Source organism: Apodemus sylvaticus, chromosome 5 (genome assembly GCF_947179515.1).
Source record: "Apodemus sylvaticus chromosome 5, mApoSyl1.1, whole genome shotgun sequence".
In the NCBI taxonomy this organism is placed as follows: Eukaryota; Metazoa; Chordata; class Mammalia; order Rodentia; family Muridae; genus Apodemus; species Apodemus sylvaticus.
In genome coordinates this window covers 6,049,893-6,064,100 of record NC_067476.1, presented here as the reverse complement: position 1 = coordinate 6,064,100, position 14,208 = coordinate 6,049,893, and the positions used below count along the sequence as shown (strand labels likewise).

Here is a 14,208-nt window from a genome sequence, read left to right as displayed (position 1 = left end):
TCCGAGGGAGAAGAGGAGGAGACTTGCCTGACTCGGAAGCAGGGGGGTTAGACATAATCCCTGATTTAGTCTGGGCTAGCAGAGGTGAAATGTTGATTTAGCAAATCTACTCAGGAAAGTTGGAGGGGAGAATGTAAGCTAGTCATGGGGAGCTTACAGAAATGACCCGCCACTGAGCTAGTCAAGGCATATCAAAATTAGCTGGTGTGTGTGTGTGTGTGTGTGGTGTGTATATGTGTGTGTTTCTGTGTGTGTGTGTTTGTATGTGTGGTGTGTGTATATTTGTGTTTCTGTGTGTATGTGTGTGTCTATAATTCACCACTACAATACAGTATTATACAATGCAATACAATAAAGAACCTTAAATAACCTTACATTCTATCTGACCACAAAGATTAAGGCTGGATATCAACAACAAAAGAAATGACCACGGGTGTTCAACTTCATGGATGCTGAACAGCTCAGTCACTGAATGAAAATTTGGTCAAGCTAGGCTGTGGTGGCACACACCTGTAATCCCAGCACTCTGGAAGGCAGAGGCAGGCAGATTTCTGAGTTCGAGGCCAGCCTGGTCTACAGAGTGAGTTCCAGGACAGCCAGGGCTATACAGAGAAACCCTGTCTCGAAAAAGCCAAATCCAAAAATCCAAAAAAAAGAAAAGAAAAAGAAAATTAAAACACAACATATTCAAACCTATGGGGCACAATGAAAGCAGTCAAGCAGTCACAGTAGGTAAGTTCATACCACCAAATGCCTACATTAAAAAAAAGAAAGAAAAAAAAAACTGGCTGGAGAGATGCTCAGTGGTTAAAAGCAGTGACTGCTCTTCTAGAGGTCCTGAGTTCAATCCCAGCAACCACATGGTGGCTCTCAACCATCTGTAATGGGATCTGATGTCCCTTTCTGGTGTGCCTGAAGACAGCTACAGTGTACATATATCAAATAAATAATCCTTGGCTGGAGAGAAGTCTCAGCGGTTAAGAGCACTGACTGCTCTTCTGAAGGTCCTGAGTTCAAATCCCAGCAACCACATGGTGGCTCACAACCATCTGTAATAAGATCTGACACCCTCTTCTGGAGTGTCTGAAGACAGCTACAATGTACTCATATAATAAATTAATAAATCTATAAAAAACAAATAATTCTAAAAAAAACTGGATGTATCTCATATTAGTAACTCAGTGACACATCTGAATATCTGAAAACTGTAAAAAAAAAAAAAGAAAACAAAACAAACAAAAAAGAAAGATAAGATAACCAACCAACCAAACAAACAAACAAACAAAAAACCCCAAAAGGAAATAGTTTCTGGGTAGTGGCACACACCTTTAATCCCAGCACTTGGAAGGCAGAGGCAGTCACATCTCTGGGTTCAAGGCTAGCCTGGTCTACAGAGTGAGTTCCAGGACAGCCAGGGCTGTACAGAGAAACCCTGTCTCAAACAAACAAACAAACAAACAAAAACAAAAAAGGAATAATGAAAAAAGAAATAGCAGATGGGAAGAAATAATCAAACTCAGGTTGAAATCAAAATAGAAACAAACAAAAACAATATAAAATACTATGAAGTGAAGAGTTGGTTCTTTGAGATAATCAACAAACTTTCCACCAAATTAATCAAAATACAGAGAGAAGATCCAAATCGATAAAATTAAAGATGAAAAGAGAGACAAGACAACAGACACCAAGGAAACAGAGAGTAATAAGACCACAAATCTCCAAACTGGAAAACCTAAAAGAGATCGATGAATTTAAAATACATGATCTACCAAAGTTAAAGAGGACATAAACTAAACTAGGTCTGTGACCCATAGTTACGAGAGAACCAGACACCCTCGGATTGGATTTAAGGCCTCCTCCACGAGAGGGAGCCACACAGGACACTGCTGAAGTGGCTAGAATCTGAGACCACACATGTCACAGGGGGAAGTGCCTAGGGAAAAAACAACTACTATTATTCTGCTAAAGGGACATAGCATTAAAATGACTCCTAATGACACTGATATCCCTGTACATCAGTGCATCCCTCATTCTTCATCAGAGACGTTCTTTTTTTTTTAAGATTTAAATTTTTTAAGAGACAGGGTTTTTATTTTAAGATTTTATTTTAAGATTTATTTCTTCAGACACACCAGAAGAAGGCATCTGATCCCATAACAGATGGTTGTGAGCCACCATGTGGTTGCTAAGAATTGAACTCAGGACATCTGGAAGAGCAGTCAGTGCTCTTACCTGCTGAGCCATCTCTCCAGCCCCATTAGAGACATTCTTGCAGTAGACGGGAGTTAACATAGAGACCCACACCTGGACAGTGTGTAGAGAGTGAGAGACTGCAGAGCACTCAGCCCTAAATGGGTTTTCAGAACCTTCTCCTCAAGGCTCAGGGACTTATCTGGAAGAGGCGGTGGAAAGATCGTAAGAGTCAGAGCGGAAGGTTGACTCCAGGGAAACAGTGTCTTTCAGCTGCAATAGGACTGATGCGCATTTACACTCGCAGCAACTGTGGCGGCAAGCGTGCGCTCAAGCCAGACAAACACACACACACACACACACACCCCGCACTGAGAGAGGCGAAGTAGACACAGAGCCCCACCCCTAATCAATTTATAACCTGTTGGGAAACAAAGTAAGTTTTCTCCAGGGAATGTCATTGGCTATATTAACAGACTCCAGGACAGGCCCAGGTCCAGGAGGAGTTGACCAAGACCAAAACAGATTCCATGTGGGATTTTTGTTTTATTATTTGTATTTATTTAGATTGGGGGGGGGGAGATGGGGAAGGGGGGGAGAAAGAACACAAGGTTGGGTGGGACTGAGGTGGGGAGGATCTGGGGGAGGTGGTGGTGGGAAAAACATCATCAAATTGTATTGCATGAAAAAAATTTTTAGGGGCTAGGTTTGGGAATGTAATCTGATGGTTTTTAGCAAGGCAGAGGGAATAGGGAGAAGAGCAAGGCCTGCCAGAGCCGTGCTCACTGTCTCAAGCTGGCCAGAGTCCCTTCAGTGGTGGGCATGGTGGTGGTGGGGCACGTGCCACCCTCTCTCCCTCTTAAGTTAAAGACCCAGGGAAGCCGGGCGGTGGTGGTGCACGCCTTTAATCCCAGCACTTTAATCCCAGGTCTACCCAGTTCTTAGCCCTAGTCTCTCTTTCTCTCTTTCTCTCTCTCTCTCTCTCTCTCTCTCTCTCTCTCTCTCTCTCTCTCTCTCTTGTTTTTTGGATTTGGGTTTTTGAGACACGGATTCTCTGTATAGCCCTGGCTGTCCTGGAACTCATTCTGCAGACCAGGGTGGCCTCGAACTCAGAAATCTGCCTTCCTCTGCCTCCCAGAGTGCTGCGATTACAGGCGGCCCTAGTCTTTTTCACTGCCAATTTGAAGTCTACTGTGCAATCAGCCTTGCCTTCTCTGGGCAGAGAATTTGGTCTTGGGGGCTCCTGATTGGATACTCTTCTTAACAACCACCACCAAGTGGCTCCCTAAGTGATCTGCTGGGTTTGCTGAATATCGCTAGGCAGAGAAACCCAAGGGGAAACTATTGGCTGTGACCGACCCATCTGTATTAAGTGTTGCACTATCAGGGTCAAGAACAGATTGCCAGTCATTAACACTGCGGCTAAGAAATATATATATATATACATTATCACAATTAAATTTTGCTTCATCGTTATTATCGGACATGGCTGGCTTGCTTTTGCAGCCAGCAAACTAGAGGCGTAGGGAACGCCTCCGTATTCCGCAGTGTGTGGTTGAGCGTAGGGCGACCTACACAAGCCCCGCCTCCGCCACTCCGTGAGTGCCACATCGAGAGTAGTCCCCCAGCCTTTTCCGGTGTCCCTGAGTCTCATTTGAGCCGTTCCGGGACGCCAAGTCTTTGTGAAGGTCTGGTCTCCCTTCTGTCAAATTTAGGTAACCAACCGCGCGCGGCGCTGCTGGCAAGGGCGGCCAGCCCCCAGTGCTAACTAGCGGTCTAGTCGTTACGTGCGGAACCAAAGTTGCAGTCTAGGTTTCTAGCCGGGCGCGAAGAGACGAGCAACTCCGGCTACCGGCCGCGCTGCGGAAGCACGCTTGCCTCCTGGGGAGCGCTTCTGCGATCGCGGGAGTCCGACTCTCTTCTCTGCTGACTCGGGCTGCGGAGAGCGAGACGATGAAGACGAAGGCCACCGCGCCGGTGCCCCAACCTGGGCCTATCAAGAAGCTCGCTAGGAAGAAAGCCAAGAAGAAGAAGAAGTTCAGGAAGAGCAAAGCGCTGGGAGGAAGTGCGACTCCGGGAAGCCGCCCGGCAGCAGTGGCAAGCGGACCGCCCAAGGCCCCAGAGAACTTTTCTCAGAATTGGAAGGCGCTGCAAGAGGTGAGACTGGCGACCGGCCACCTTCATCCCGAACTTTCGGTCAGGTAGCCACAGACTCCGAAGGAGGAAGGCATGTTGCTCTCTGCTTCCCTCAAATTCTTTTTCTCAGTTATAAACCACGTATCTGGGTTGCCACCCTGCCAACGCCTTAAACTATTTCCCAGAGCTCTGGCCCAGACTGCTCTGGGGCTCATGTAGCTCAGGGTATACCCACACTAGTGGAAGTCCTCCTACGTGAGGTTCTGAGCCACCAGACCCACCCCTACTCGTAAATTCTTACATCCTAGTTAGATGCTTTTACTGTCCTTGTTTGCTAGATGAGGAAATTGTGACACGTAACTCACAGGGGTTGAGTTAAAGAAGGTCACGTAGCTGTAAAAAGCAGAACTGGGTTACTGAGCATACGTTCGCTCTTTTGGCCTCCAGGGAGTCTTTTGGAGTGTGTGTCATGGAACCTCAGTTAATAAGAAAGACAATAAGGAATTTCTTGGGCTCCATAACAACACTTCACCTTGTTCCTTAGTATGGATTTTCCTGTCTGGACACCCAGGACCAGCCAAACCTTGGGGACAGTCTGGGCTCTGGATGCTGGTTCTTGTTCTTTCTCCAGAGAAACTAAAGTAAAATGTGCATGGAGGACATATTTACTGTAGGAAACCTGGGCTTGGCTCTGGTTTCTACAGGAATCTAAACTCTTCAGGTCTTTTAAGTATTAGGGGAGTGGATAAGTAGAAACTCAACATCTCTCAGCTGGTTGCCATCTTGTGGTCTTAGCTAGGCATTTGAACACAGGGAAGAAAGTGTTCTCCTGGGCTGCTCCTCTGCCTGGATCAGCCATCGCTGGTTTCACAGCACTGCTTTCTTTCCCGTGAACTCCCTTCCTCCAGGTCTTCCTCAGGCCCTGAGCTATAGTCATCCTCCAGTGATAGTGGTGATAGTGTCAAGGAAGTGATCACTGTGTCCCACAGTGTTGAGCATGGAAGTCACTAAATGCGACTCCAAATAAAGAAGTGAAAGCCACCGTTAGTTGTGGTGGTGGGAGGCGTGCGGATGATAGATACATGTACACACACACTTCTTTCATCTGTGGAATGTCAGTTCAAAATTAAATGTGGTTTTTAAAAAATAATAAGTGTGGCTTATATTTAATTTTGATTCCATTAGCTGCTGAAACAAAAGTCCCAGGTCCCAGAAAAACCTCTTGTCTCTCAGAAGGATGACAAAATGCACCCCCAAATAATCCAGCAGAACAGAAAAAAGGCCTCAGATAAATCAAAGGGAGACAAGAAGAGGACAGAAAAAGACAAGAGCACTAGTAGTTCTGTTACATCTGCACCTAAGGACAGGAAGATACTAGTACCTCCCACAAATACCTCTGGAACAGAGCAGAAGAAAGGAGCCAAGAGGACATACAGTGACATCTCTTCTCACCCAGAGGATATCAAACAGGCAGCTGCCGACTTGAAGCAGGCCGTCCCCACTGAGTGAGTATCAGCCCTGCTGTGGTGCCTGAAGCATCCTTTGCTGGGCCCACAGATCCAGATGGGCCTGAGTGTTCCTGCAGCCTCTACTGTCTTCAGCACCTCCATTCGGCCCTGGTACAGCCTTCTGCCCAACCCTGTGATGTTTGTTCATTTGTCACTGTCTTTCCTAGAGTGGGTTGCTAAAGTCAGACCCTGTCGTACAGTTAATGTGTCTTTGGGCCCCAGTGCAGAGCTTGATACAAAGTGAGAGCCAACAAAAACTTTGTTATAATGTGTGCTGGAACCAGGACTCCTGTGGCACCCAGGCCTGCTTTGTTTGCCAGTTGATGGCTTCCGATGGGTTTCTCCTCAGTGCGGTCACTGTATAATTAGGGGACTGAAGTGCACCAAGGATGGCTTAGTGTCTTTTGCCTACTTTGCCTACTTAATGAGCACTGTGATAACACCTCACCTGGACGGGCTATGCTTCCAAGGCAGGCTGGCTTTCTGCTGCCTTTCCTTGAACCTAAAGAAAACCTTGGCCCTGGATTATGTAGTGGAGGGTGTGGGCCCCAAGGGGAAGGAGAACAGCTCCTTGGGAACCCGTATAGAAAGTGTGTTTGTGAGAGTTGTGTCAAGTCAAACTAAGTGAGCCCATGACAGGCTACAAGTTGCTGAAGGGCAAAAGGACGTGAGTTTAACTGCTTCTTCTGAGTTGTATAGGCAGGCTGGATTGGAGAGACTACAGGCCCTCCCTCCTAAGACTGCTATCAGCCAGGAAGACATACAGACATTCACTTTAGCGTTTGTGTGTGTGGTGGGCGGAGGTATCGGGGTATCCTAGTGAAGAAAGCAAATGAACAGGAGGCATGAGGCCCGTCAGTTAAACCTTTTCAAGTAATGATCCCGAAAGATACCTGGAATAAACCGGATAGCCAAGTGTGAACGTGGTGCAAGGTCCCTTTCTGCCGCGCACTCCTCCCACCTCTGTTTGTTTCTTCTTTTTTTTTTTTTTTTTTTTTTTTTTTAGATTTGGTTTTTTTTCCGAGACAGGGTTTCTCTGTATAGCCCTGTCTATCCTGGAACTCACTCTGTAGACCAGACTGGTCTTGAACTCAGAAATCCGCCTGCCTCTGCCTCCAAGAGTGCTGGGATTACTGGCGTGCGCCACCACCGCCCAGCTCCACCTCTGTTTCTTGACCAATAACAAACCTATTGTTTAACTAGAAAATGTCTAATTGTTCTGCTGAAGCTCAGCACATGCTTCTGCTTCACAGTCTGTGTGTCATCTGTTGTCCGAAGTCTTGGATAGTAGATATATTTGCAAATTAAAAGAACACTGGTGAGGGCTGGAAAAATGGTTCAGGGGTTAAGAGTCCTGGCTGCCTTCCTAGAGTCAAATCTCCAGCTCCAGAGATCTGATGCATGCTCCCTTCTGGCCATCGGGCACCAGGCATGCAAGTGCTAAATACAGTGCATGGGTGCATGCAGGCAAAACAAGCATACCAATAATAAAGGAGAGAAAGAACGACAGTAAAAGGGAAGCGAGACAGCAGGCTCCCTGGTCTCCTGCCAGCCATGACGGTGCTGCCCCTCACACCCTACCTACTAGGCATTCTCATCTTCGTCTCATAGGGAAGACATCTGGTTTGATGATGTGGATCCAGATGATATTGAGGCTGCCATAGGCCCAGAGGCAGCCATGCTGGTGCGGAAGAGGCTGGGGCAGAGCAAGAGTACCATCTCCCTGGTGAAGGAACAAGCCTTTGGCGGGTGAGTTGACCTTGGGCATAGCTGCTGGGAATGTTATTCCTTCTGGGGCTGGGGTCACGGGAGGAGGAGCAAGCGCTAAGCCAGGACTGCCCAGCCGAGTTTTAGAGGTGCAGAATGAGGCTTGGCTCACTGGCCTAGAATCCCAGCCCATGGTATTTATTACACTGGGCCTTTGGTTCCTCTAGCCTGACAAAAGCCTTGGCCCTGGATTGTGAGATGGTAGGCGTGGGTCCCAAAGGGGAAGAGAGCATCGCAGCCCGTGTGTCCATCGTGAACCAGTATGGGAAGTGTGTTTATGACAAGTACGTCAAGCCAACTGAGCCAGTGACTGACTACAGGACAGCCGTCAGTGGGATCCGGCCTGAGAACCTGAAGCAGGGTATGACTGACATCCGTAAGATTTCAGTGTAGCAGTAGAGATGGGAGCAGGATTCATCTCTTCTACTTACCTTTGTGTTCCGGAACATGGCATGGCAGGGGTCCTGACACTGCTTACTCTTCCCCAGACTAGCAGACTTTGCAGATATAAAAGGTGCCTTTCCTGGCTGTTGTGCTGTTTATGTCCTGTGCTCTTGGATTGTTTTCTGTTGTGTGGCAGAAGGGAATAAACTGGGGTGAGTGTGTTAGGGATCAGGAGAGAAATCTTGAAGAGTGAGAGGCATGGTAGGAGCTAGGAGGACAGATCACAAAGTCTCTTTGGGAAATTAGTGCAGTATTGGCAGAGAGGCCTCGTGATCATGACATTGAGAACAAGGTAGAGGTCAGAAGACTGGTTCTGAGGCAGGAGCTAGATAGGGAGGTAGCTGGAAGAACTGAACCAACACAGCAGGAGGCTGGGCCTAATGTGTAACAGGCGAGGACATCTAGGATGGTTGAGTCCGCCTCCTAGAGAGACCTGGAGATCGCTAGGGACACAACCTGTGGTCTTTTCACCGTTACTCGTCACCCATTGCCTGCTTGCTTCTCCTGGTACCCGTGACCAACAAAGTGGCTTTGTTGTTCCTTAAACCACAGGCTGGCCAGCAGCTCTTTTCTTCTCTCTCTCTCTCTCTCTCTCTCTCTCTCTCTCTCTCTCTCTCTCTCTCTCTCGCTCTCGCTCTCGCTCTCTCTTTCTTTGTTTATTTTTTTCAAGACAGGGTTTCTCTGTATAGCTCTGGCTGTCATGGAACTCACTCTGTAGACCAGGCTGACCTTGAACTCAGAAATCCGCCTGCCTCTGCCTCCCAAGTGCTGGGATTAAAGGCGTGTGCCACCACCGCCCAGCAGCTCTTTCTGTCTCAGAAGAGAGGCTGGTCCTTTAGCTTTGAATCAAGTTGGGCAGTGAAGTGGTTTTGAAGCCCATTTTAGTAGAGGTGTGGCAAGGTTGTAGGAAAGCAGGACAGCAGACTCTGGGGTCCATGCAACATTCTTTGCACTGTCTGTGGTGGAGATCCAGTCAGCATCCACTCAGGAAGTGGTAAGTACAAGAATGGGAACCTGTTGTCAAGTGTCCTGAGAGAGTCTAAGTGCTCTTGGGCTTCTAGGTTAGCAGCAGTAGTTTGCTACCTGGTGTGAGTCCACTGACTATGACTGGCTTTGAGTGGAGTTCTTGTCTGTTTTTCTACTGTCCCCAGAAGTGGGAGCAGAGCACAAGGCACACTGGGATCCTTCCTAGCCTTTCCACTTCCCTGGGAAAATGGACACTTCTAGGGACCTACCTCCCACTATGTGTATCACGAAGGGCCTGACCTGTTGTGACCAGTCTGAGCAGGGATGGAAGGAACTTCCCTTAGAATCTTGGTGAGTTGTTAATCAGGTCTTCATTTGGTTTTCAGGAGAAGAGTTTGAAGTTGTGAAGAAGGAAGTGGCAGAAATGCTGAAGGGCAGAATCCTGGTGGGGCATGCGCTACACAATGACTTAAAGGTGCTGGGCTCTTCTGTGAGCCACACACAGCCTCACATCCCTGTCCCCAAAAGCACCACTCTGGGGGCTTTTTCATTTTGGTTTTATTATCTGAGCTTGGGATTTCTCTAGGAATAGTGGCAGGAGGTCTGGCTGTGTTCAAGAGACCACATTATGTAATTTTTGGAGTCCTGACTACATTGGGATTTCAATGCCAGCTCAAAGTAGGGGCGTGTCTTTGAATGTCACCTACCTGATGTGGCAGATGGCGTCTAGCTGTGTGCTCCATGGCCAGGGACAGATGTGGGTACGCTGTCAAAGCCCTAGGGTTCGTGTTATGTGTCCAGTTTATATCTGGGCATTGCTGGGATGCTGGAAGCCCACCTAGCCTGGGCTTATTAAATGGATCGCTAAGTTCACAAGCAAACTGCTGCCTGGTCCATTTGAGGGTGCAGCAGGAAAATGGGAGCATAGTCAACTTGGCAGAAGGGACACCTGTTGTCACCTGGTGTGGTAGACTCCAGAGACAAGATTTCTTTGTAGCCCTGCTGTCCTAGAACTCACTGTGTAGAATAGGCTGGCCTGGAACTCAAGAGATCCACCTGCCTCTTTGCTCCCTGAGTGCTATGATTAAAGATTTCTTATTTTTATGTGCACTGATGTTTTGCCTATCCTATGTGATGGTGCCAGATCTCCTGGAGCTGGTGTTGTGGACAGTTGTGAGCTCCCATATGGGTTCTGGGAACTGAACCAGATCCTCTGGAAGGGTTCCAGAGTAGCCAGTGCTCTTAACTGCTAAGCAGTCTCCAGCCCCAGGCCTTCTAACATCAGAGCCTTGCTGGGTGCCACCAGGAGTTACACAGTGTAAACACCTTATTTAATCCTTTGAGGAAGAGGCTTTTGTGGGTAGCAGAGCTGAGTGTTAGGGTGTGCGAGCAGGTTCCAGGAGAGCAGAGGGTATGCATGCATTCAGATGACTCCTCTGCTCCTCAGCATCCTGAGTTTCTGAGTTGAATGTTGCTGCTGTTTCAGCTGTCTCTGTAGGAAAGGAACTGGATGGGCATGTGTCTTCTCAGGGTGTCATTCCAGCTAGTCACCTTGACAGGCTGGCCAGACAACCAGCCAGTTCGGTGACTGAGCGCAGAGAACTCTACCCAGTGCTACTGCATGTGACATATAGCTTCTGCCCATTTAGATTCCTGCTGATTAGACAGTGGACATTGTCCTTCCTGGGTGTGATCTGTAGTGCCACTGTATTCATGTGTTTCAGAAACCTCTAGGTGGGAGTTTAATTCCCATTCAACTATTCTGGGCTAGAGATGTATGTAGCTCAGTGGCAGAATGCGTGCTTCGTGTGTACAAGGCCTCAGATTTCATCCCAACACCAAAAAGGAAAATAACAAATGTTCCAACAATTAAAAATTAACCATAGTCACCTGCTCACTGATGAGTCACCTTAGAGAAGACTACCATCAGGGCCACACCTGCCTCTTCTAGTGGGTCACTTTTTTGGATCATATGAGTCTAGAAGTTGTAGGGTGAGCTGTTATATTTCATGTCTGTCTTTACCATGAGCAACCAGCGCAGGTCAGTTGCAGGTTGACTTTTCTCAACATCATTAATGTCAAGATTTTATTTTTCTTTTTCGAGACAGGGTCTCGCTATATAGTTCTGGCTTGCCTTGAACTCACACGAGATCCACCTGCCTCCACCTCCAGAGTGCCAGGGTTAAAAGTATGCCCCACACCTGGCCAGGATTTTATTTTTATTAAAATGGTTCTGAAGAGTGGGCGTCATCTTAAGTCGGGTAGTTACTTTGAGAAACTTTTTTCTGAATATTAACACCTGTGGGGCCCTGTGAGCTAATATTTGCAAACTGAAATGGAGATACTTGTCATTTTCTTCTAGGTTCTGTTCCTTGACCATCCAAAAAAGAAAATCAGGGACACCCAAAAATTCAAACCATTTAGGAGTCGAGTTAAGGTACGTAATGAATGAGCCTTGGGCCACGACCTGTCCCTGGCACTGACTCCTCTGGCTGAAGGGATTTAGTTTGTTTTGGTTTCTCACTTTCGTCTTTAAGAGTACTTGTCACAGAAGTCTGGCAACCTCCCATGAAGGCAGGAGAGGTTGTTCAGACATGGCTCAGTGGTTAAGAGCACTTGCTACTCCTGCAGAGGACCTGAGTTCAATTCCTAGCACTCGTCAGGTTATTCACAGTCCCTGTAACTCCGTACCAGGAACTCTGACATCTCCAGCCTTCTCAGGCCCTGCAGGTCTGTGCTCATGCCAACATGCAGCCAGGCATACCTATGTATAACCAATAAGAACTAAGAAAAAAAATTAAACCAGGTATAGTGGCTCACCTTTAATCCCAGCACCGAGGAGGCAGAAGCAGGCGATCTCTTCAGTTTGAAGCCAGCCTGGTCTACAGAGTGAGTTCCAGGACAACCAGGGCTATACACAGAAACCCTATCTTTAAAAAGCAAAATAATTAAAAGCACTTAAGCACTTGGAATACCGCCAGTCCCAGCCTCTCCTCTGCTGGCTGACAGCAGTGTCACAGCCACAACAGGGTGATGCCTGCAGCCATAGTGCCACAAATACTCCTGGTGAAGGGGAAAGTGCAGGGGACTTGGGTGTGCTCAGGAGCCACCTGTGTCCCCCTCAGGCAGAGCCTGTGGAAGCAAAACATTCAGTGTTATTCTTTTCTCTACAGAGTGGACGACCGTCTCTGAAACGACTTTCTGAGAAAATTCTGGGGATCAAGGTCCAACAGGCAGAGCATTGTTCAGTAAGTATCACCGGGTAATGGCCCCTGACCTAACACCTAGGGCTGTTTCACTTGACCATAGAAAGGAAAGGACCCTAGGCAGAGCAGGCTTAGAGAATGTTGTTCTATCTTAAATATTTACATTTAACTCAATACAAAGAATAATAGACAGTAAGGATTCGGAACAAAATTCACCAGTCTAGTTGAAGGCTATTTGTATACTTCCAGTTACTAATACCTGAGGTGGGGCCTTGATGGTAATAAGGCTTAGCTGATTGGAGAGAGGCCAAGGAGGAAGGAGAAACAGGTCACTCTTGGCAGAACTGGCTGGTGTCTCAGGAATTAGCTTTTGTGTCTCTACTGCCATTTGACCTCCGACTAGACCCCAGCTCTGAGAGGTCCGACTACCCTCCATCGCCACACTGATGACCTGGACTCCGACAAGAGGAGTAGAACCCTTCCAAGCCCTAGCCAGTGTGCTTTAGGACTGTGTGGTTTGAGGATTTCGGTCCCAATAGGTCCTCGTGGCCAGGCAGCCTGCTTCAGGAGAACAGGGTCCCCTGTGGTGTGGCCTCTGACTCTTTGAGCCTCGTGCCTGTCTCAGCTGTGTCTGCTGTTCCTCCTGCTGTGAGGTCTCCCTTTTTGCCCTATAAACAGATTGGCTGAGTCGGAAGCACAGGAGTTAGCTTCCGATTCTGCTAAAAATTAGTGCCTGGGCCATTTGTATGGTTTCCTCCTTCCCTGCCGTACCGTGGTCACCCAGGGAACTGTGTCTTTGCGGCCTCAGTGCTGTGGCTCTCATGCAGACTCAGTAACTGTAGGGTTACTTCTGTGGCCTGTAGTCATGGTGGTGAACACTGCTGTCTGTTGCCCAGGTCCAGGATGCCCAGGCAGCGATGAGGCTCTACATCATGGTCAAACGGGAATGGGAGAGCAGTACTGCAAACCGGCGTGCCCCAGCAGCCACTCCACAGCCCTGCAGTGAGCATGCTTAGCCCCATCCTACTGCTGTCAAAACCACCCCGTCCTTCAATGACTTCTCAATCCAGCGGCAGTTGGATAGGGTTATGAGGCCTGTCAAGTCTGTGCACAGCAGGGACTCTCTCTCTGGTGAGCTTTCTTGGAGCAATGGCCGCAGACCTGTGGCATGTAAGCCGCTCGAACTTCCTCCTGAACTACCAGAGCCTAATCCAGCACCTGTGTGTTGAGGTAGGCCGGACAGATGCGGGGCAGAAGTCGGGGGTAGGCTCAGAGGAAGGAGAACACTGGAAAAGGTGGGAGTGCTGCAGGGTCTAAGTCTGCTGACCACCTGTGCTACCACTGAACAGTGAGCATAGCTGGTCCCAGCCAGGGCCCTCAGCCCCTCCCTTAAGGAGTAAGAAGCATCTTCTCTCGCAGGTAAGGGGAGAAGCTCTGCTGGATCTAAGGGACCCAGGCTAAGGACATCCAGTCTGCTGCACCCCAGTCTGGTCAGCATAGCAACCACCCATTGAGGACTTTGTTAAGGTTCCTGGGCTGGAGGTACTTTTCACTCCTGTGTCCTTTGCTTGGCCTAAAATGCCAATGCCCAGTAATGTGTTCTCCAGACAGTCCTTGGGGTGAACCTTGGGGCACAGTTACACTCAGAGGTCTAAGATCCTACCATCTGGACCAGTGTAAGCAGAAAGGCCATCTTCCCATTGTCCCGCCAGCAGCTTTTCTGGCTAGCAGCAAGTAGAGTGACCAGTGAACTTTATGGACTTAGCTGACAACTCCTAGAACAGGTGTCTACATCCCATGTGTATGATGACGGATGTCTGCTTTTAATGCAGCTATGGACTGAGGTGTGACTCAGAAAGCACTTGTTTACTAGGTGTAACACCCTGGGGTCCTTTCCCAGTACTGTCAAAAATAAATGAATGGATAAAAATTGAGTGTGTGGAAGTTCAGATTTTTTTTTCCCCATCTAGAATTTCCTGAGGCCCTGCAAG

General features: G+C 48.1%; 1 protein-coding gene across 1 annotated transcript; it reads left to right on the top strand.

Annotated features, from left to right (window-relative positions):
• The first annotated feature begins 3,872 nt into the window (after positions 1-3,872).
• On the top strand, positions 3,873-14,151 carry Rexo4 (REX4 homolog, 3'-5' exonuclease). The gene is made up of 8 exons (XM_052181922.1): positions 3,873-4,347; positions 5,512-5,831; positions 7,446-7,583; positions 7,769-7,962; positions 9,398-9,486; positions 11,374-11,448; positions 12,185-12,259; positions 13,114-14,151. Exons 1-8 carry the CDS (start codon positions 4,144-4,146, stop codon positions 13,231-13,233), a joined length of 1,215 nt encoding a protein of 404 aa, XP_052037882.1. The 5' UTR covers positions 3,873-4,143; the 3' UTR covers positions 13,234-14,151.
• Positions 14,152-14,208: the final 57 nt, after the last annotated feature.